Source organism: Balaenoptera acutorostrata, chromosome 14 (genome assembly GCF_949987535.1).
Source record: "Balaenoptera acutorostrata chromosome 14, mBalAcu1.1, whole genome shotgun sequence".
NCBI classification, from domain to species: domain Eukaryota; kingdom Metazoa; phylum Chordata; class Mammalia; order Artiodactyla; family Balaenopteridae; genus Balaenoptera; species Balaenoptera acutorostrata.
The window spans coordinates 91,303,158-91,324,980 of NC_080077.1; the positions used below are offsets into that span (position 1 = coordinate 91,303,158).

The 21,823-nt window shown below is 32.4% G+C and overlaps 1 protein-coding gene across 2 annotated transcripts in view; it reads left to right on the forward strand.

Annotated features, from left to right (window-relative positions):
* Positions 1-21,823, forward strand: part of EYS (eyes shut homolog) — a 1,775,980-nt gene that overhangs the window by 551,500 nt on the left and 1,202,657 nt on the right. For both annotated transcript variants that reach the window (XM_057527983.1, XM_057527984.1), the window contains exons 14-16: positions 4,309-4,568; positions 15,298-15,394; positions 15,586-15,687. In XM_057527983.1, coding sequence (XP_057383966.1) covers positions 4,309-4,568; positions 15,298-15,394; positions 15,586-15,687 — 459 coding nt within the window. The remainder of the gene's footprint in view (positions 1-4,308; positions 4,569-15,297; positions 15,395-15,585; positions 15,688-21,823) is intronic.

Genomic DNA, 21,823 nt, shown 5'->3' on the forward strand with positions numbered 1-21,823 from the left:
TACCTTATTATTGCCATTGTTTAGGTTCTTGTCATCTTTTTCAGCAATAAAACAATAGCTTCCTAAAAGATTTTCACGCTACCAACCTCTCCCTAATTTAGTCCATCTTCTGCTCTGTAACGATCTGATTGTGTTACTATGGTACTTAAAAACAACAATAAAAGCTTAAATATCTTCTAGGGTAGGATGCGAAAAAAGTTTCAGCATTGCTGTTGCTGTTTTTTTCAACCTTGCCCCACTGTAACTTTTTAGGCCAGCTCCCTCTATTCATTCCACCCATAACAATCTTCTCCTGTTACCAGCTCGGGTCCTTGCACTCTTTATCAATAGAAATTGATAAGAGGCCAGGCAAGGCTTTCCTGGGACTCTGCTGCGGCAAAAACAAGTAACAGGTGTCCTTCTCACTCCCTGAGGGGGGACGAGCTAGTCACTTAAATGGAGTAAGGGTTGGGGGCGGATCTGTGGGTCGGGCCGAGGGGCGGCTTAGGTGGTATGCCCACCATTCAGTGCAAGGGACATGCGCAGTACCTGCTTTTGCTCCAGACACCTCGGGAGTGGCAGTTGGTTTTTGGTCTTTTTGTATCTTCTTGTTCATAATTGCTCCCACTGCACATGAGTGCAGTTATTTTTAGTTGCTTATTGTTTCTTTGTATTTTGTTGCTTGAGGAGACTTTTGTCCAGGTACAAGCACTGCAGCAAAGGGTCCCAGGTCCCAGACTGTCTCACTCGTATGTTTTTACATCTTAACATTTTCATGTTGTTCTTCAAAGTAGACTTTATCCTGTTTTCTGACTTTAATGTTTACTAATAAAATAGTTTATTTGAAATTAATGTTACCAGTCTGAATGAGCTAAATGCTTTCCCATTTTTTTTCCAAGATAATTGCGGTGGTTAAGACAACAGTAGTGACCATCTTAAGATTCATTATTAATATATTTTTGTTGATGCTACCGCTGATGCTATAATTAAATGAATGAACAAACAGGCGAATGGATATAGCAAAAAAATAAAGATTGAATGACTTAGTTGAGTAGCCCATATTTTTTATTTTTTCCTTTTTCTAATAATAGTACTATTTTATTATTCACAGTCTTATCATTTATTTTTCACCTGCTAGTTTTGGTTGGAATTTTATTTTGCCTATAAATAACGGCTGTAACAAACAGTAAGTGAACTAGTTTTTATACGAAAAGATCCTTTTAAATTACTACGTATATTTTTAGATTTGTATTCATAAGATTGTAGCCTAAAAAGCTGGTATACCTGTGTAAAACATAGATAAATATTGCTGAACAATATTTAGTCACTGGATATCAATATTTATGGTAAGGTAAGCATGCAGAACGGTTAGTATTTAGAAGCTGGAATCTACTAAAACTTTTTAAGCTAATTTATTTCTTTCATGAATACTCTTTTTTTCCTATTTCATAACAATGACACTACTTTATTTTCTATTATTAGCTTTGGTACTTTAAATCAACATTTAAGAATTGAAATGCTGTTCTTACTTAGAAGGAATCCAATGTGCTTATGCCAGTGGATTTTTGGTTCTCTCTCTAGGAAAGACAGTAAATTATAATATATTAGTCTACCATTAAGTACACACTAAATTAGTTTCAAATGTTTACTACTGGAAATTGTATATTTGAAAAGTCATAGAGTATGTGTTTTTGTTTAGTTGTTTTTTTAATCCATAAAGACTCTGCCTCTAGCTGTGAGTTTGAAATATCCTGCCAGATCATACTGAATCCTTAAATTATTTCATGGTACACCTAGAAACCAGATTGAAGCTCTCACATAAAATATATTTTTCCATCCATCAAGGACTAGCTTCTCTGACATGTACAAAAGCAGGTTCAAATATATAAATGTATAGTCTGATTTTTAGTTACTAGTAGTGACTTTGTTCCTTGGAACCTTATTTTCTACAATATATCCATTCACCTACATAGGCCTTGGCCTCATCAATTCTGTTGATGCACCAAGGCCTCGATCCTCATAAGGACACCACATGAAATCTTGGCCACCTGTAATTTGAGAAGATAAAACAAACCTTCAGTGCATATGCTAAATATTTAAGCATTGCAGGTTATACACAGGGAACTCTTTTAAAATAATTAAGTTGCAATTACATACTCATGAAAGAATACAAGAAAAACAAATATCTGTGCAACACCCCCTTAAAAGTAATTTCAAGTAAAATAAATGCACTGAAGCTACTTTATTTGGATTTGGTTATGCCTAATTTTAATGTTATTTCACAAAATGTTGAATGATCTTATAATGGATTTGAAACCTGGCAAATGTTCATAATACAAGGTAGTACACGTGATGAATTCTTAAAGGTTGTGGCAAACACATTTTAGAGCAAGTGAAGGCGTGTGCCGGATTAGCAAGTAAGTGATAGCATTGTCTTTTCTGGAAAATTTTCAGTTTTATTAAGCAACATAGGAGATAATCAAAGATGAACAGAAGAGCACCTTAGACAATTTTGTAAGTGAAAGAGTACCCTGTAAATAATTATATTAAACAATAGGCCTAAACCAGGACTGTCTAGGGAAACTAGGATGGATAGTCACCAAAATAATGTCATTATTTTTTTAGAAAGAAAAATGAAAGTACCAATTCTTTTTACTCATTCTTAAGGGAAATAACATATTCAAAATATATATTTATATTTCAAAGGCATGAATTGTTTCAGTTGTAAAGTTTGCCTTATGCAAGCATACCTTACAAAGAAATATTCAATTTGCATGGTAGCAATCACTTTCTGCACATTACCAAATTAAAAAAAAAAAAAAAAAGCTGTAGAATCCACTGTTTTTTTTTTTTTTTTTTTTTTTCAAGACTGGATTTAATCTTATTGAACTAGTAGACATACTATTAATCAATTATGCCTCCAATCATCTTACCCCCTATTAATTTTAGTATTCATTTCAATGGCAACTATATCTATCTAGAATTCAACTTCATGAACAGGTGCAAGCCAGTCATTCAGCTCCCTCCTCTCACTATACTGGTATCTTCTGTATTTATTAATATGGAATGGTCTAAACATGAGGTTCTTTCTTTCCCTTTCTCTTTCTTTCTTTCTTTCTTTCTTTCTTTCTTTCTTTCTTTCTTTCTTTCCTCCCTCCCTCCTTTCTTTCCTACCTTGCTTCCTTCCTTCCTTCCTCCCCCTCTCTCTCCCCTCCTCTCCTCTCCTCTCTTTCTTTTAAGCAAGATATTGCTTATCATGAACAAATTAGATCTTTTAGCAATGTAATATTTTTTTAAAGTTATCTTAACTATCTAAACTATCAGCAACGAAATTTTTTTGTTCTAAAAACAGTTCTAGTACCTCCTGTGCCTTGTCCCATGATGTGCTACTTGCCAATGGTACATTTACTCACAATTTGGGGCTCTACCTGCTCACAGACTGACACCTGCTCTCTCGCTGAAACTGTCCTCAGTGTAAAATTGATGTCCATTCAGCCAGTAGATCGACAATACTCGCATTGACTCTCTGTCTACAGGTTTCATTATTATCTGTTCATTTACCTTATTTGAATAATACTTCATGTGGAAAACCCTTTTTCCTACACTGTTAGAATCCTCCTGCCCTTAGGAGCATAACTAGCCTAGCTTGATGGAAAATGTTTGGCTAAAGTGCTCTTTGAAATCAAAATTTCCAAGAGATATTTGAGAGACACAGAGCTACAGTCTGTGATATACAGACAAGCATCCAAATGCTTTACTTTTTGGTTTGCTTTCCCTTCAATTTTCCTACATTATTCAAATATTAATAGAATAGATGTTTTTTAAAGCTTACAAAAACTGAAACAAAAACAGCTGCTTAACATAAAGTATCACCTTGTGATAAATACTCTGATGATTTGAAGAATCACACGTTGTTAAAGACATTGAATTAAATATCATCTTAGGCTTATAAACAGTGATCCCATCTGTGAAAATTATTTCACATAAAAGAAATAATTGAGGAAATGTTCTCAATTGTTATTTCAGCTCAACAGTTGCTAAAATTGCAATTGGCAGCACTGTTGTTCTCAGATACGTCTCAGTGGCCTATGTTAGAAATTTACCAAATGCTTCTTAAATCTTCTATCAGCCAGTAAGGTCAGTTTGGCAGTAACATACATTAAGTTGTCTCAGGAAATTAGGCAAGCAATATTTTAAAATATGTGTAATTTATTAATCTTGTTATAAATGAGAAAATGCCACACATTCGTTCAATGTAGTCATTACATTGAAAATGTGAAGAACAAATTTGAAATAGTATTGTTCATATTTCTTAAATATTCATTTCAGCTGTGAATGTACATCTGGATGGACTGGACAGAACTGTAGTGAAGAAATAAATGAATGCGACTCTGACCCATGCATGAATGGAGGTCTTTGTCATGAATCTTCCATCCCTGGGCAATTTGTGTGCCTGTGCCCACCCTTTTATACTGGAAAATTTTGCCATCAACACTATAACCCCTGTGATCCACTCAGTGACCCTTGCCAAAACAATTCGACATGCTTGGCTTTGGTAGATGGAAATCATTATTGTATTTGCAGAGAAGGTAAGGGCTTATATTTGTTTTAATGTTTGATCTCATTGTTTTGTTTTGTCCCTATAGGCTGGTTTCTTCTTAAGAATGGGTGAGAGAAAAATCTATATATGGGGGAATATTTGACTCCAAACTCAGATATATAAACATACTGGGGAAATAATCTAAAAAGTTAACCTGAATAGCATGGGGGGGAAAGGAGAGACTTTGTAGCTTTGGTTCTTTTTAAAACTAAGTTCTTTCAGAAATCCTCTCTTATTCTTTGTTAACAGTCTTTCTTTCCTGAATAATTTTCTCCATGTATTGTTCCTAAGAACAGCAGTAGCTAGAAATGGGCATAGGTTCAATCTACAGTAATCAAATGCTTCGATATATCTTTTCCCCTGGAGTATCACTTCTTTCTGCTTAGATTGCTAAACTAGTATCATGTGGCTCTGGTGGCTACTTTGTACAATAAGAGAGAGCCCATGTAAGAGACAGAGAATGGGCAGATCAAAGGACATCATTGGAGCCCCTGAACCCAGTCACACTTGAAGCCAGGCTGCTTCTGGCTTCCTGGGTCATATCAGACAATAACTTAATTTATTATCATTAAAGATGCTTGATTGGGATCTCTTCAGTTGTAACTAAAAGAGGTCTGGTTAATTTGCAGGAGCTCTGAGTAAGTGTTTGCTGCTCCTGTATTGCCAGCTATGCAAAAGCTATTACCATCTTCAGCGGGAATGCTTCTGCCATAAAATTAGACCATGGTAGACTTTTGGCATAACTGGAATGTGTCATAAACATAATATAAAAAACAGCTATTTATTTTCTAATAATTACTTACGTGTTCATATCTCTTTCCATGTTACTGGCTTTACTAGAATAGGAGTCCTTTAAAGATAAGGACAATGCTCATTTACTCTTCTGTCCAAAAAAGGCCAATTTAGACTGTATTCGTTCATGCGTTGTCTTAGTCAAAGTAAATTCCCCTTTGTTTTTACAAATCCTCTAAGATCTCCTGAGGATATAAGGTTATCTGCTATAATGATATGTAGAGGCAAGTCCGTAGACCTGTGTAAATGGCAGAAACTTCTGGGCCTTCTGAAGGATTAGAACTAGAATCTGGAAATCCATTAGTAATTATTTTTGTAAAAATGACATGGGCTCTATAGAGCATATAACACAGTTCTATAAAGCATATGAATAAATGTTTCCAGGAATGAGGCAGGAACATAGAGCTAAAACAAAACATGAGGGGAGTGCCGACGTCATGAAAGACACAGTAATTATGAAGTAGATAATAGAATACTTTTCTTTTTAACAAAGATTGAAAGTGAAATTTTTGAAAAAATAGTCAATAGCAGGGGAAGAGCTAATTTACTCCGCAGAATTATTCCATGGTGCTTTACCTATGCTACTAATATATTCTAAGAATATAAGTAATAGATAAATGTTTCTTGAGGAGCAGCGGTATATTCCCTCAATTTGAATAAAACCTCCTCCATTTTCACCAGAGGTAATTTTCTACAAGATAGGCATGTTTTTTTCAAATAATATTTTAATAATTTATTTTCAATTCATAAATGCATTTAATAAATGTATATAACCTTGTAAGATTAATTTCCTGTTGCGGGATTAGGGAAAAGTAAGTTTGGAGATATCATAAAAACTTCTTGTCTCCTAGCAAACTAGTAATAAGATTGATGAGCTCCAGAGCACTCACAAAAATAGCTTGGGGACAATTTACACTGCGCCATAGTATGTGAGCAAAATCATTTTTTTTTATTGGAACGTCAGCATTCTACATAAAGCTTCAGAGATTATGACTCTTCAAAGCAGTGCTTTGGGTAGAGTGACAGGTGGGCACAGTGAATCTTGTGTTTATTCATTCTTAATTATTATTCAGCATAAAGTATTGCTGGAAGTGCATATCATTTCTAAACTATTTTGTTTTATATATATAAACATATATATTTCTATATATATGTTTATATATAAAAATATTTATAACATAACTATGGTAAAAAAGTTTTATATATATAAACATATATATGGATATTTATATATATATTTATATATTACAAATATATAACTATATCATATTATACATAACATATAATAGTACATAATATAATAATATAATTATAATAATTTTAAATATATTATTAATTATAATTTATATATCATTTGGTATATTATCTTATATATAGAATATATTAATATTAATTAATTAATATATTGTATATAACATAAAATAATACAATGTTATTTGTTAATATATAATATATTAATATATATTAAAATACAATATATTATATTATATTAAATATATTATACTACATCATATTGTATATAAAATATATATTATAAATTTTATATAATATATAATATATGTTATAACATGATATATATTATATAATATAGAATAGACGTTATATAATGTAATATATTGTATATTATAATTTATAATATTTATAATAATATATTATATTTATATAATTATAAATATAATTATATTATAATAATATGATATATTATATATAATATATGTCGTATTATGTAAAATAATGTATAATGATATAAAAACAATATGTTATATTATATAGCATATATTATATAATGATATATGTTATAATAATATAGTTTATATATTATATATAATAATATAGTATATATTATAAGTATATAGTATAGTAAAAATATCATAAAATATCATTATAATTTATATTATATTATTTATAATAATATTATAAATTATGTATTATGTAGTGATATATAATATATTTAATATATTAAATACATTATCAATATAATGCATATGATATATATTTTATAAGATATATTATATACAACATAATATATTATTAATTATTATATAATATAGAAGATGTTACAGAAAAAACAGAATGAAGTTTTTGGCCAATCCAATATTATTATTTTATAATAGATAATATTATATATAATATGTATTATAATATATAATATATAGTGATATAATATATAATATGTATTATACTATATAATATATAGTAATATAATATATAGTATATTCTCCATTATTATTAAATTAAATTGTATAATATATTTATTATATATAATAATATATAATAATATATAATAATATGATATATATTATTATTAATATAATAATATAATATATTTATTATATACACATTATTATATTATATATAATATAATATATAATGCTATATTATTATATAATATATAATATATATTATATGTTATATAACATATAATATATAATAATATATAATATATATTATATATAAATCATAATATCATAATTATATAATATATAATATATTATATAATATATAATATTATATTTATATAATATAAAATATATTTTATGTTATATAATGCATAATATATAATATGTTATATGCGTTATTATATATAATATATAATATATATTATATGTTATAATATATATTATATGTTATATAATACATAATATATATTATATGTTATTTTATATATTATATAATAATATATATTATATAATATATAATATGTAATATTTTATATATGTTTAGTATATTATTTATATATAAATATAAAAGTATACATATAAATGTTTTATATATAAACATAGTTTTATATATATGTTTTTTATATAAGCATATTTATAACACAACTATTGTAAAAATATTTACTTACTATTGCCTTTACTAGTATTCTTCAACCTCTGTAGCAGATCAAAGCTAAAGTCTGCAACATTAAAAAACTACCTTAGAATATTAAAAAGAGGTCGACTATGGGATACTTTAAGCACTATCCTGTGATTTAATTTTATAGCTGTTATTTAAAATAAATTCTATTTCAGAGCTGTCATATCATTTCTTAAAGAAAATATTCTGATCAAATTCCATTTTTCAAAGTACTGAAATTGTAAAGCACAAAGAATCCTAAGACTTAACATGTTAGACAGACAGGATTTGGAAGGTGCACTAGAACTCTTGTTAAGCTGTTGGTGTTTGTCAAGTGACTAGAATATGGCAGGTTCATGAGAAAAGAGTGTTAAGGCTTAACGTCTGAGAGTTGAGCATCCACATTTCTGAAATTTTGTTCACAGTTTTTAATCAGTTTATAAATTTTATCACAATTTAAATATAAGTATAAATAAAATCCCAGAGGTATGGTTATAATGTAACTACATACTAGACAACTAAATTATAAATGACATTATAATTTACCTTGAAGTTGGTAATTCCCTAGCGGTTCAGTGGTTAGGACTCTGCGCTTTCACTGCTTGAGGGCCCAGGTTCTATCCCTGTTCAGGGAACTAAGCCTCATGGCAAAAAAAAAAAATAATAATAATAATAATAATAATACTTTGATTTATGCCAAATCGATTGCTCAGCCGGTAAAGTATTTTGGTTCATGTGACTGAAACTTGTAGGCAAAACAACAATCTAATCCATTTGGTCCAATATTAGCTACTGTAGTAAAACACCAGAATTACTGTGATCATGTTTTTCAACAGAAAGTAAAGGCAATCCTTCTGCCTTCTGATTAGACCTGAGGTGAGTTAATTTGTTCCCTATGAATGCTGAATGTTTTCTATTGGAAAATAGGTAGACAGAGAATAATCCTATTTGTTTAAACAATTTATCTGATTAAAAACTCAGTGATTTAATAAATATAAAAATAGTGAACAGAAAGACATATATAATTTTATGATTCCTAGAAACAAATGTGGTTTATTCTCAGTCCCCCTATAGTGTTAGCTTTGGTGATTTAGTATGCAATCAATTTACACAGCTCAAAATTTATTTTATACTACATATGTTTTTTGCTTCTCTAAACTGTGCTCTGTACACAACACATGTGAATCTTGCAACTGCATGTTGATAGTGTTTTAGAAATCTAAACATTGTATTCCCTATTAACTGAGTCAACAAACATATATGGATTTCCTACCATGTGTCAAGTCTTGAGATAGGTTCTGGAGAAATTAAAAGTGGCAATGACACGCCCTCAAGGATTTTAATTTCAAGGAAGAGACACATAATTTAACTAACCATTAGAGTGCGAAGTAGTAAGAGCTTTCCCATTTACAACAGAGATATACACAAGCAAAGAGGCTTTGTGGATGCACACCCCAGCTTTCTCGCTGACTGTGACAACTCTGAGTTATGTGGCAAATGATTTCTAAGAGACTCTCCACCAGCCTGGGACCTTGGTTGTCCACAGCAATAACCTTCTCATGAAACCACTCTCTTCCTTCTTTTATTTCCCCACCCCCTTGCAATAATCCCTGGGACCTCAAATAAGGTACTTCCATGCAAATCATTTATCTCAATTTTTATTGCAGAATAACTCAAGCTAAGACACAGAGCAAACCCCGTCCCTTTGGCAATTACGGTTGATTCAGGGGTGGGCATGGACCTGGAATAATCCGAAACAGAGCCTTTCCCTGGAACTGATGCTGAGAGCAGCTTTCTCTTTCTGCCAATGTTTCAGTTGGTGCAGCCAACACCATGTTACCTTCACATGGAGATCTATATGCTGGAGTAGAAGAGTGTATGAGAAAAAACATGTCCTGGCAGTTCCTATAGTTTTTTCTTTAATTCTGAAAACTACCTGGTATCCTTACTAGTTAAGCTACCTGTAAATCCCATTTCTTATCAAAGTTAGCATTTTTGTTTATACTGTATGTGATCAAGAGTAATGTCTAATGCATAACTGTGAAAGGAAAGAGCTAATTAAGTAGGAGATTTTGAATAAACTGAGTTCAACTTCAGGCTGGTAGAAATGGAGTATAAAAATGACATGAGGATTACAGAGGTACAGGTGACTTTGGATGAATTGCATGTGAAAGTCCACATGTATAGCACACAGTAGAGTCTCTGTGTTAGCATATGTGTGTGTATACAGTGAGGGACATAAAATATTGCATTCTTAAAATTATTTTCTAATATTCTCTAAGATTCTTTCCCTTTTTACGTTGAATTATTTCTCATTTTATAGGCAAGAACATCACCCTATCAATTATTTCTTTTTTTAATTTATTTTATTGAAGTTTAGTTAATTTACAATGTGCTAATTTCTACTGTACAGCAAAGTGATTCAGTTATGTGTATGTGTGTATGTGTATATATATATATTATTTTTCATATTATTTTCCATTATGGTTTATCACAAGATATTGACTATCATTTCCTATGCTATACAGTAGGACCTTGTTGTTTATCCGTTCTATATATATTAGTTTACATCTGCTAACCCCAAGCTCCCAATCCTTCCCTCCTCCAACCCCCCCCCCCAAATATTTCTAATTTAATTTAAAGGGCTTAGTTTCCAAATGTAGCCACTTCATCCATAGGTCTCCAAGGTGAAAGAAGCAACAGTTTCTTTAAATGAACTTTATGAAGGTCTAAAATGTGGAAAGGACTCCTTCGCTACAATACAAGGATTCACTTGTAGTGAAGGGAAGAGTCGGATAATTTATGTGTGTTATTGATTTACAATTGGGATTCTAAGCTTGATGGATTTCTATTACAAGAGGAGGTGAGCAGTTGCATTTAAACATGTCTATTAATCCCATATATATACTATCTTTATGGTAAAGCCACATTACCTGAGGTGTATAATTCTGAGCACCAAATAAATGTGTCACTTGATGAATGGTTTGTCTAAATTAAAAATTACTCCTTTTGACAATTAAAAACATGTGCTCATGTTGTAGTGTATACCTATTAGGTTTAAATAGCTGTTGAAATTTATATCCAGAAAATTCTTCAAAGAAAATATATATTATTGCCAATTAACTTTAAAATATGTCAAATTTTTATTACATTTAAAAACATTAGCTTTTATACCCATTTTCTAAAAGAAAATAGATCCTAAGGATCTATTGAAAATATTAGGATCTATTGAAAATATTACTTTTATCTTTTCATATATCTTTGTTTTTAAAGTTAAGTCTGCATCTATTTTGTAATATTGGCTAATTTTTAAAGAAAATATTAATATTTGCATTATGTCATTTAAAAAAAGAAGAAAATAATACTTTTTTTTTCTGACTTGCCAAGAAAGATCTCTCTTTGTTTCCATAAAGTTTTAAAATCTAGGGAAATTAAAATTTTAATTAAAGAGAAATAAAAATTTCTAATGCTTTTGCAAATAACTCATTTTAATATTTATATTTTAAATTAATTAATTAATTAATTTATTTTTTGGCTGCGTTGGGTCTTAGTTGCAGCACGTGGGACCTGTGCAGGATCTTTAGTTGTGGCACACTGTCTTCTCTCTAGTTGTGGCATGCGGGTTTTCTTTTCTCTAGTTGCAGCACGCAGGCTGCAGAGCACGTGGGCTCTGTAGTTGTGGCATACAGGCTCCAGAGCACGTGGGCTGTGTAGTTGGCGGCATATGGGCTGTCTGGCCGAGGTGCAAGAGTTCAGGAGTTGTGGCGCACAGGCTTAGCTGCCCTGCGGCATGTGAGATCTTAGTTCCCCCACCAGGGATCCAAGCAGCTTCCCCTGCATTGGAAGGCAGATTCTTTACCACTGGACAACCAGGGAAGTCCCGAAAATAATTCATTTTAATACTTTTTTTTTTTTTGTCTTAAAATGTATGTATTTTACACTACATTGTTTGAATACATGCAAAATACACTCTAATTGTCACTATTTACTTCATTTCTAATTACTCCAGCTGATATTACTTCTAATGTGACAGTTGTCAAATATAGCCCTGAATGATAAAATGCTTACTAAAAAGGTTTTATGAAAACCTAACTATTGTTAGTGTACTTTGTTCTATGCCATCCCCTCCAGAGAATAAATTATAAAAAGGCTACGTTTGTTAGAACTGAGAAAATATTAAGTGATTAAAAATACTATACCTGTAATCTACATTGATTTAGTTCTGGATTTGAACAGTAGTTTTAGTAACTAATTTAAATGTAAAAATAGGATTTATTAATCAGTCACATGCATTTGCTGCAACAATCACAGGTAAGACAGTGTAAGAAAAAGATCAAGAGAACATTTGTCTGAGAATTGCTCATTATTTGTGTGTGAAGAACTCTACTGCTGTTAATAAAATAGAGTTAGCTGAATAGATCTGGATAGGAATAAATAGGAGAGGAATAGCATAGAATTAATTCATTGTACTTTGAGTTTTGGCAAACTTTTAGCTGTCACTGCATATATTCAAAACTAATATCCTTCACATGAATATGTATCAATATCTAAAACCAAGGACTATGGAAAATTTAGTTTGGAACAAAGTATATATACATCTCACTCTTTTAAATCCCCCAAACTTATGCTTTCCCTGCAAAGGTTTGGCTTATTTTAAATGCGATCCACATCTACTTTATTTTTTCTCCCAATGTCCACTGCATTTCAGCAACCTCGTTTCCTCAGTCCATTGACATATGTTGCTAGGTGGTAACAAAACTCCATCTCAGAAATGTCAAACTAAATGAATGAGGCAAAATCACGGAAAACAAGGTTATCCTGTGAGCTGTCCAAGTTCCCAGGTGCTGAATGCTCTGATCCATCAGCCCAGCTGAACTCAGGGGGCACACTGCAGTCCTCTAGCTGGTCAGTGCCCCTGAGTTCTAGTGCCACAAAAGGACATTTCTAAAAAACAACTTAAGGTCAAAATGCCCTGTGTCCCAGATAACACTAGTTATGCTAAAAGTAGAAATGGTGGAATGCATCCAACTTTCTAAATCTTTAACTTGAAAAAAAATTAACTGCAGTAAAATATTTAAGGAAATACATTATTATTTATTTATAACTGTACTATGACATTTACAATTTAATATAACAGTAATAGTGATTGACAAATTGTGTTGAAGTGTGTTGCAATAATAACTTGTTCACCTAAAATTAGGAGATCCATATTAACTTGGAAATAACTAATTTATAATAACAAAATTTTGTTCTGGATGCTGAGAATACAATATCTACTGCATGAATAAAATTACAAGTGTGCAACTTCAGAGTTTAACTTGAAAGATTTGATAATTGAGAAAGAAAAAGTAACACAAATTAATACCAGTGCTTTTCCAGAAGACTGCCTGGTCTGCTAATCACGTAGGTTTCTTATCAGTGTTTCATGGGGCATCTTTGTTCCATCTTTCTACTTTTAACCAATTTTTGTCTCTATATGTAAAGGGAATTTCTTTTAGATACCATGTATTCCTGTTATTTTATTTAGTCTGATTGTTTCTGCCTTTTAACTGAAATGTTTTTTAAAAATCATATTTAATATAATTATTGCTATATATGGCTTTAAATAAATTGTCTTGCTATTTGCTTTTTACTTGTCATATCTGTACTTTGTTCCTTTATGTTTGCCTCCTTTTGGATTATGTCATTTTAAGTTTTCATATTATCTCCTGCTAAGGAGGCAGCCATATTTCACAAGGCATAGTATCAACTTCCCAAACTCTAACTGGAAGTGGGTTTGGCTTTTGAGCTGAGGGCAGACACCACAGAGAATGGCAGGGGCTTGTGGCATGGTGTGATGTGAAAAGATAAAGCTGGCCTGGTCCCAGGTTATTTAATGGGAATCTGAGTAAGAAAATGTGAAGAGAATTTTCCACTCAGCAGTAAGTGCTGAAGCTGAAAAGTCATGACATAGAGACAAGGGAACTGTGCTACATTATCTGCATGGCAATATTACAATATTGTAATGACAATATTAAAAGAATCTGACACTTTCAACATGAAGAGATATTTGCAGAGAGAATGAGGAAGAGAAACTCTATGAGAAGTTACAATGGGAGCAAGATGGCCATTCATGGGTAGATAGACTATCCTCTCTTTCCCATATTTCTCAATTCCAATCCCAGTCTATGTGTATGCCACTAATAAAGTTTTCTTAGGGTAACTTGAATGACCTTCTGTTCCTCAAACTAAAAAATCTGAGTAGATATTGACATTATAATGTCACTTCAAATATATGGTACTTAATTATAGCACTGAAAAAGTAGGAGAAAAGAAAATCCTCAAAAATATTAGCAAGAAAAATATAAAAATAATATTAGCAGCAATATATATATATATATATATATATATATATAGTTATATAGTTATATATAGTTATATTAGTTATTCTATAACCATGGAAATAATTGTTTAAATGATCATCATAAATATTAAAATATTTAATGTATTTTAAATAGTGATATAAATTTGATTTTTTTCAGACACAAATATGTTGAAATAATTACAACTGACTCTTTTATAAGTCTATAATTTTCTTTCCTTTTTTTCTTTGCTTTTTATTAAACATACTGGCATGAGTTTAAATGGATGACTGATTATATAGCTATGAATCAAAAGCAGTTAAATTTGCCTCATCTGCTAACTGCTTTGAATAAATCTGATCATTGAAGCTCAATTTTACTTTAAGATTGGTCGTCACATTAATTCATTTGCTTTCCGGATAGTTTCAGTTCTTTTTGTTCAAACACTTAAAGACCTTAAAACAACAACATTAGCATAAACTCTATTTCCAGAGGAGATTTAGTAAAGTAGTCCTCCCTTGATTCTTTCATTTGAACTCGTTAATTAGAAACTAGCATAATTTTATTCAGACATTACTTGAAATAGAGTAGTATGAGAACTCAGAGATGAGATGTTTTCTCCCTCCCATTTTTTTTTTTCATAACTTCCATTATGAGCACATTTTCCAGACTCTTTACTACTGATTCCAATTTTCACACTCTAAAGTGAGGATTGCTCATCTCTACCCATCTCCTCTCTCTTTGCAGGATTTAAAGGTGAACACTGTGAAATTAACATGAATGAGTGCTCCCCCCTTCCTTGTCAGAACTGTGGTGACTGTAAAGTTGGGGTCAACAATTTCAGGTAGAGAAAAGCAAAAAACATCTATATACATGTCCATGCATCTAGATGTATCCAAATGTATGCATTTTATAATGTCGATGGACACATTGAACAACACTTCTGCTTATTAACAATTTGCTGTCCTATGATTATTTGAATTTTCAGCTTTAAAATTTTACAACAATGGAGTTATTAAATTTCTTGTTTAAAAGGAGTGTTTGCAGACCTGGGTTTTCTGGACCTCTATGTGAAACTAGTGAGTGTTCCTCTAAACCTTGCCAAAATAATGGAATCGCTGTGGATCTGACAAGTAGGTTAGAGGCTACATTTTTTTTCTGAATCAATTATCTTATATGTAAAATATAACAAATAATAAAGTGAACACACATGTACCCATTATTCAACTTAAGATGCTGAACATTACTGATACTCTTCTGTTTGTCCTCAAGTACTCCTCCACTCTCCCACCCAAATATATTGAATATCCTGAATTTATATTTATTGCCCTTGCCTTTAGTATACATAAATTAACTATTTGTATGTATGCCTGAATAAAACACTCTTTAGTTTACATATTAATGTAATTGAGATAATATTCTGTATCGTCTTCCAAAACAATCCATTTTGTTGAAGATGACATTTCTGCATTATCTGTTAGTGCATGTGTCTTTTGCTCATTTTTAACTATTGTAGAATATTCCATTTAAATATATGCCAATGACATTTATCATTCTCCTGGTTGTAGATATTTGGGTTATTTGTCTCTTTTTTCCTAGAAATAATAATACTATTAAGGTTTTCAAATATTTCTCCAAATATGCAAGTACAAATGTCACTCTAGGTTTCATACCCGGAGAATATTTGGACCTTTGGGTAGCCACTTTCACATTTATTATATCATGGGGCTTTTTCCCAGTGCACTTTGAAAATGGAATATTCACACTGTTAAGAGAGTGAGTAAATGTTCCTATTTGCAGTGTCAAAATGTTCCATTTGGGCTTATCTGCTGTGTGTAAATTATACCTCCTTTTGGTTTTCCTCTGTGTTCCCATATGTGAGAACACATATACATTTCAAGATATTTAATTTTCTTTCTAGAAATGCCTGTTTTTGGCATCTGCCCATTAATGTACTCTTCTTATTGATTTGTAAGAACATTTATATATTCTAATTAATACTTCTGTTAGTTGTATGTATTGGATAGGCCAAAAAGGCTGTTTGGGTTTTTCCATAAGATGTTACAGAAAAACCCAAACGAAAGTTTTGGCCAACACGACACTACTGAAAATATATTCTACTGTTTGCGGCTCGACATTTCACCTCCTTTATGAAAATTGTGAGTACTAAAACTTATTTTTAATGTAATTGAATTACTCATTCACTTTGTGTATGGCTTGCTTTGTTAAGTCTTGTTTAAAAATGTTTACCCTAGGATTAAAAGATGTTTCTTACATTTCCTTTTAAAATATTTAAGCTTCTGCCCTTTATATATTTTTTAACATGTTTACTGGAGTATAATTGCTTTACAATGGTGTGTTAGTTTCTGCTGTATAACAAAATGAATCAGCTATACGTATACATATATCCCCATATCACCTCTCTGTTGTGTCCCCCTCCCAACCCTCTAGGTGGTCACAAAGCACCGAGCTGATCTCTCTGTGCTATGCAGCTGCTTCCCACTATCTATTTCACATTTGGTAGTGTATGTTTGTCCATGCCACTCTCTCATTTCATCCCAGCTTACCCTTACCCTTCCCTGTGTCCTCAAGTCCATTCTCTACGTCTGTGTCTTTATTCCTGTCCTGCCCTTAGGTTCCTCAGAAACTTTTTTTTTTTTTTTTACTTCCATATATATGTGTTAGCATACAGTATTTGTTTTTCTCTTTCTGACTTACTTCACTCTGTATGACGGTCTCTATGTCCATCCAACTCACTACAAATAACTCAATTTTGGTTCTTTTTATGGCTGAGTAATATTCCATTGTATATATGTGCCACATCTTCTTTATCCATTCATCCATCAATGGACACTTAGGTTGCTTCCATGACTTATCCTGGCTATTATAAATATTGCTGCAATGAATATTGTGGTATATTTCTCTTTTTGAATTATGGTTTTCGCAGGGTATATGCCCAGTACTGAGATTGCTGGGTTGTATGGTAGTTCTATTTTTCATTTTTTAAGGAACCTCCATACTGTTCTCCATAGTGGCTGTATCAATTTACATTCCCACCAACAGTGTAGGAGGGTTCCCTTTTCTCCACACCCTCTCCAACATTTATTGTTTGTAGATTTTGTGATGTTGGCCATTCTGACTGGTGTGAGGTGATACCTCATTGTAGTGTTGATTTGCATTTCTCTAATTAATGAGGTTGAGCATTCTTTCATGTGTTTGTTGGCTATCTGTATATCTTCTTTGGAGAAACGTCTCTGGAGAAAGGTCTTCTGCCCATTTTTGGATTGTGTTGTTTGTTTTTTTTTGATATTGAGCTGAATAAGCTGCTTGTAAATTTTGGAGATTAATTCTTTGTCAGTTGCTTCATTTGCAAATATTTTCTCCCATTCTGAGGGTTGTCTTTTTGTCTTGTTTATTGTTTCCTTTGCTGTGCAAAAGCTTTTAAGTTTCATTAGGTCCAATTTGTTTATTTTTGTTTTTATTTCTATTTCTCTAGGAGGTGGGTGAAAAGGATCTTGCTGTGGGTTATATCATTGAGTGTTCTGCCTATGTTTTCCTCTAAGAGTTTTATAGTGTCTGTCTTTACATTTATGTCTTTAATCCATTTGGAGTTTATTTTTGTGTATGGTGTTAGGGAGTGTTCTAATTTCATTCTTTTACCTGTAACTGTCCAGTTTTCCCAGCACCACTACTGATAAGGCTGTCTTTTCTCCATTGTATATTCTTACCTCCTTTATCAAAGATAAGGTGACCATATGTGCATGGGTTTATCTCTGGGCTTTCTATCCTGTTTCATTGATCTATATTTCTGTTTTTGTGCCAGTACCATACTGTCTTGATTACTGTAACTTTGTAGAAGATTTTGAACTCAGGGAGCCTGCTTCCTCCAGCTCCGTGACAAAATTCAACACCCATTTATGATAAAAACCCTCCAGAAAGTAGGCATAGAGGGAAATTACCTCAGCATAATAAAGGCCATATATGACAAACCCACAGCCAACATCATTCTCAATGGTGAAATACTGAAACCATTTCCACTAAGATCAGGGACAAGACAATGTTGCAGACTCTCACCACTAATATTCAACATAGTTTTGGAAGTTTTAACCACAGCAATCAGAGAAGAAAAAGAAATAAAAGCAATCCAAATCGGAAAAGAAGAAGTAAAACTGTCACTGCTTGCAGATGGCATGATACTATACATAGAGAATCCTAAAGATGCTACCAGAAAACTCCTAGAGCTAATCAATGAATTTGGTAAAGTAGCAGGATACAAAATTAATGCACAGAAATCTCTTGCATTCCTATATACTAATGATGAAAAATCTGAAAGAGAAATGAAGGAAACACTCCCATTTACCATTGAAACAAAAAGAATAAAATACCTAGGAATAAACCTACCTAAGGAGACAAAAGACCTGCCCTTTACATTTAAATCTTCATCTATCTGAATATTGTATGTGTGTGAGCTGTGTGGTGTAAGGGAAGCATATAAGTTCATTTTTTCCATGTGACTAACCAGTTGTGCCTGCTACTCGTTTTGAATGAGTACATTTTTACTCGCTGATCTACCTGATCGGCAATGCTTTCTTGTTGCAGATCAAGTTACCATACATGACTATGTGTATTTCTCTGTCTCTATTCTGTTTCCTTAGTTCAATTAGTTGTCCACCTGTCAGTACCATAAATATTTACTACTTACATTTGAAAACCTCAATACTGATAGTGCATGACATCTCATATTTTTAATCTGCTTCAAGAAGATTTAGTTACTTTTGACAGTTTCTTCTGTTCCACATAACACCTTACATTCTAACAAGCAAACAAAGACCAGGTAGAAGTTTAATTGGAATTTAATCAAATTTGTAGGTCAATTTGAGAAGAATTGATATTTATTTATTTATTTGGGCCTTTTAAAATATCTTTCCAAAAAAAAAAAAAAAAAAAAGAACAAATTCAACTGGACATTCATTGATTAAGATAAAAAAAAGACTAATTTGTCAGGTCACAGTTGCTCTCCAGGTACCAAGGGCTATGTCTGTGTGTTTTAATAGAGTTCCAACATCTAGAATTGCTGTAAAATTTGTATCACAATCTGCTAAAGTTTCTGATAATCTTCTATTATTTCTATAGCCCTCTGGCCTTGCACTGTCCAATCTGGTGAAGTAGATGGGGCCATGCTTGAATCCACCCCTGCAACTCTCAAGACTTTCAAGGGCACACTAATTACTACAAGGCCCATAGGGATACAGAATTGCTTTCAGTTTAAAATTTTGATAAGTCTGAAGGAGCATTACAAGATCTTCCAATTGGGCTTTCCTCCATAATAGCTCTTATTCCAATATGAAAATTCTATTATTAAGTATATTAACTACACTACATTCTGGGACTGTGGGGAAAAGCAAAACAAAATAAAACAAAACAAGATGGATTTATTACCCATCTACCAGATCTGAATAATCTTTTACTCCTATTGGTGAAGCAGTGGTATTTCAAAAATAAGTATAAGTTCAGAGGGAGCTGAACTCAATGACTCCTAAAAGTCTGAACATTTTAATTTCATCAGTGAATAGTCATACGAATAAAAGGTCTCAGCTCCCTCTGAAGAAGGCTTTATGATGATATAAGAAACATCTGTGACTATATCGCAAGGTCTTAATGCAAAAGGGCGTCTTTCAGTTGAGGGACTGCATCTGTGACATAGCTTAGGTTCGAAATTAAGTAAGCACCTAGGAATCCCAACAAAGACAACTGGAATTACATTTCTGCCTTGTGGATCCATATATTTAATTATATATATACAAAGTAGCATCATAGCATACTGTCCTCCTGTTTCATTTCTAGAAAGTCATCACCAACTAGCCATTACCAAGAGTATCTGTGAATCTATCCATTGATCATCATTCTGTTTCTCTGATTTATGTGGTTATTTGCTCATTTTTGTATCTGGTAGTCAAGCATATCTAACAGGCTTTATCCCATTATTCTTGGATCCCATTATTCTCATTCATATCAGGGACCCTAGCTTCCCTGCAGCAAGCCACATTGTCACCTCCAGTCTTTAAAGGACTATCACCACAAACCTCATTGAAACAGTAGTGACCCGTACCCACTCTATTTCAGTCTTGTGAGTGGAGTGCCCTCCTGGGTGATGGAGTGTCTACCTAGGAGACTGAAATTCCCTTCTATATCCTGTGGGGATAGAAAGTAAGAGGTAACTGGGCAGCTTACACATAACTGATCCATTCAGACATTTCCATTAGCAATGAGCCTATGAACTCTGGCACTTCTACCTCATAACCTAAACTGGAATTAAGCTCTGTTTTTGATCAGACAGCCTATGTGACATCACACCCAATATTAGCATCTTAAATCTTTTCTCTCCATCCATATCAATAAATTCAGCTCATTTAAGTCATATTTATTCTCCCTTGGTCTGATCACCTTAGATCCAATCCCACACATTCTCCCCAGTTTTGTGACAATACAGATTTCTGGGGTTTTATGCAATTCATTCAAGGCATAGGCTATCTGTTTCCAGTTAAATGTTTCCATCTCTCATCAGCAAAGGTGGAATCTAATCCTTTTTATGATCTAAAACCCATGAGAAATGCTTGGGAGAGACAGGAGAAAACTGGCAACAGTTTATAAGTCAACTCTTTCAGAGGCATTTAATGGAAGGCTTGTATGCTGAGAAGTGCAGATTCCCTAAGTCACAGGGGAGGTGTTGCGTCTCCCAGTAGGGAAGTTAAAGTGAATTCAGAGATGTATAGTTCTCAGCCATGTCTATCCTCTCTCTACAGAGGTATGAACTCCTTCAAAATTACTATACAGGCTGTTTGCTGCTGCTGTTTAGCAAAAAAACTGAAAACTCAGTAGTTAAAAATAACAATCATTTATTATTTTCATATCTGTGGTCTTCTAAAATTTGGCTAATATACAATGGGTTCACCCAGGTTTCTGTGTAACACAGCTGAAGCGCGAGGTGTGTTTGCAAGTCTGTTATGTCAGTTGAAATGCTCTACTCCAAATGTCTCTCATCCTCTTTGGACTAGCATGTTCTTCTCATGGAGTGGCAGAGATTCAAGAGAACGAGCAGAAACATGCAAAGCCTCTTAAGCCCTGGGCTCAGAAATAGCACCCTTCTTCTTTACCTATAGATCACTGTCCAAAGAAAGATTCATGGCCAAGCCTGAATGTGTGGGGCAAATAAGCTCTCTTCCTATGGTAAAGCTCTGACTAGGAAGTGGTAAAGAACTAAGATAAAAAATGC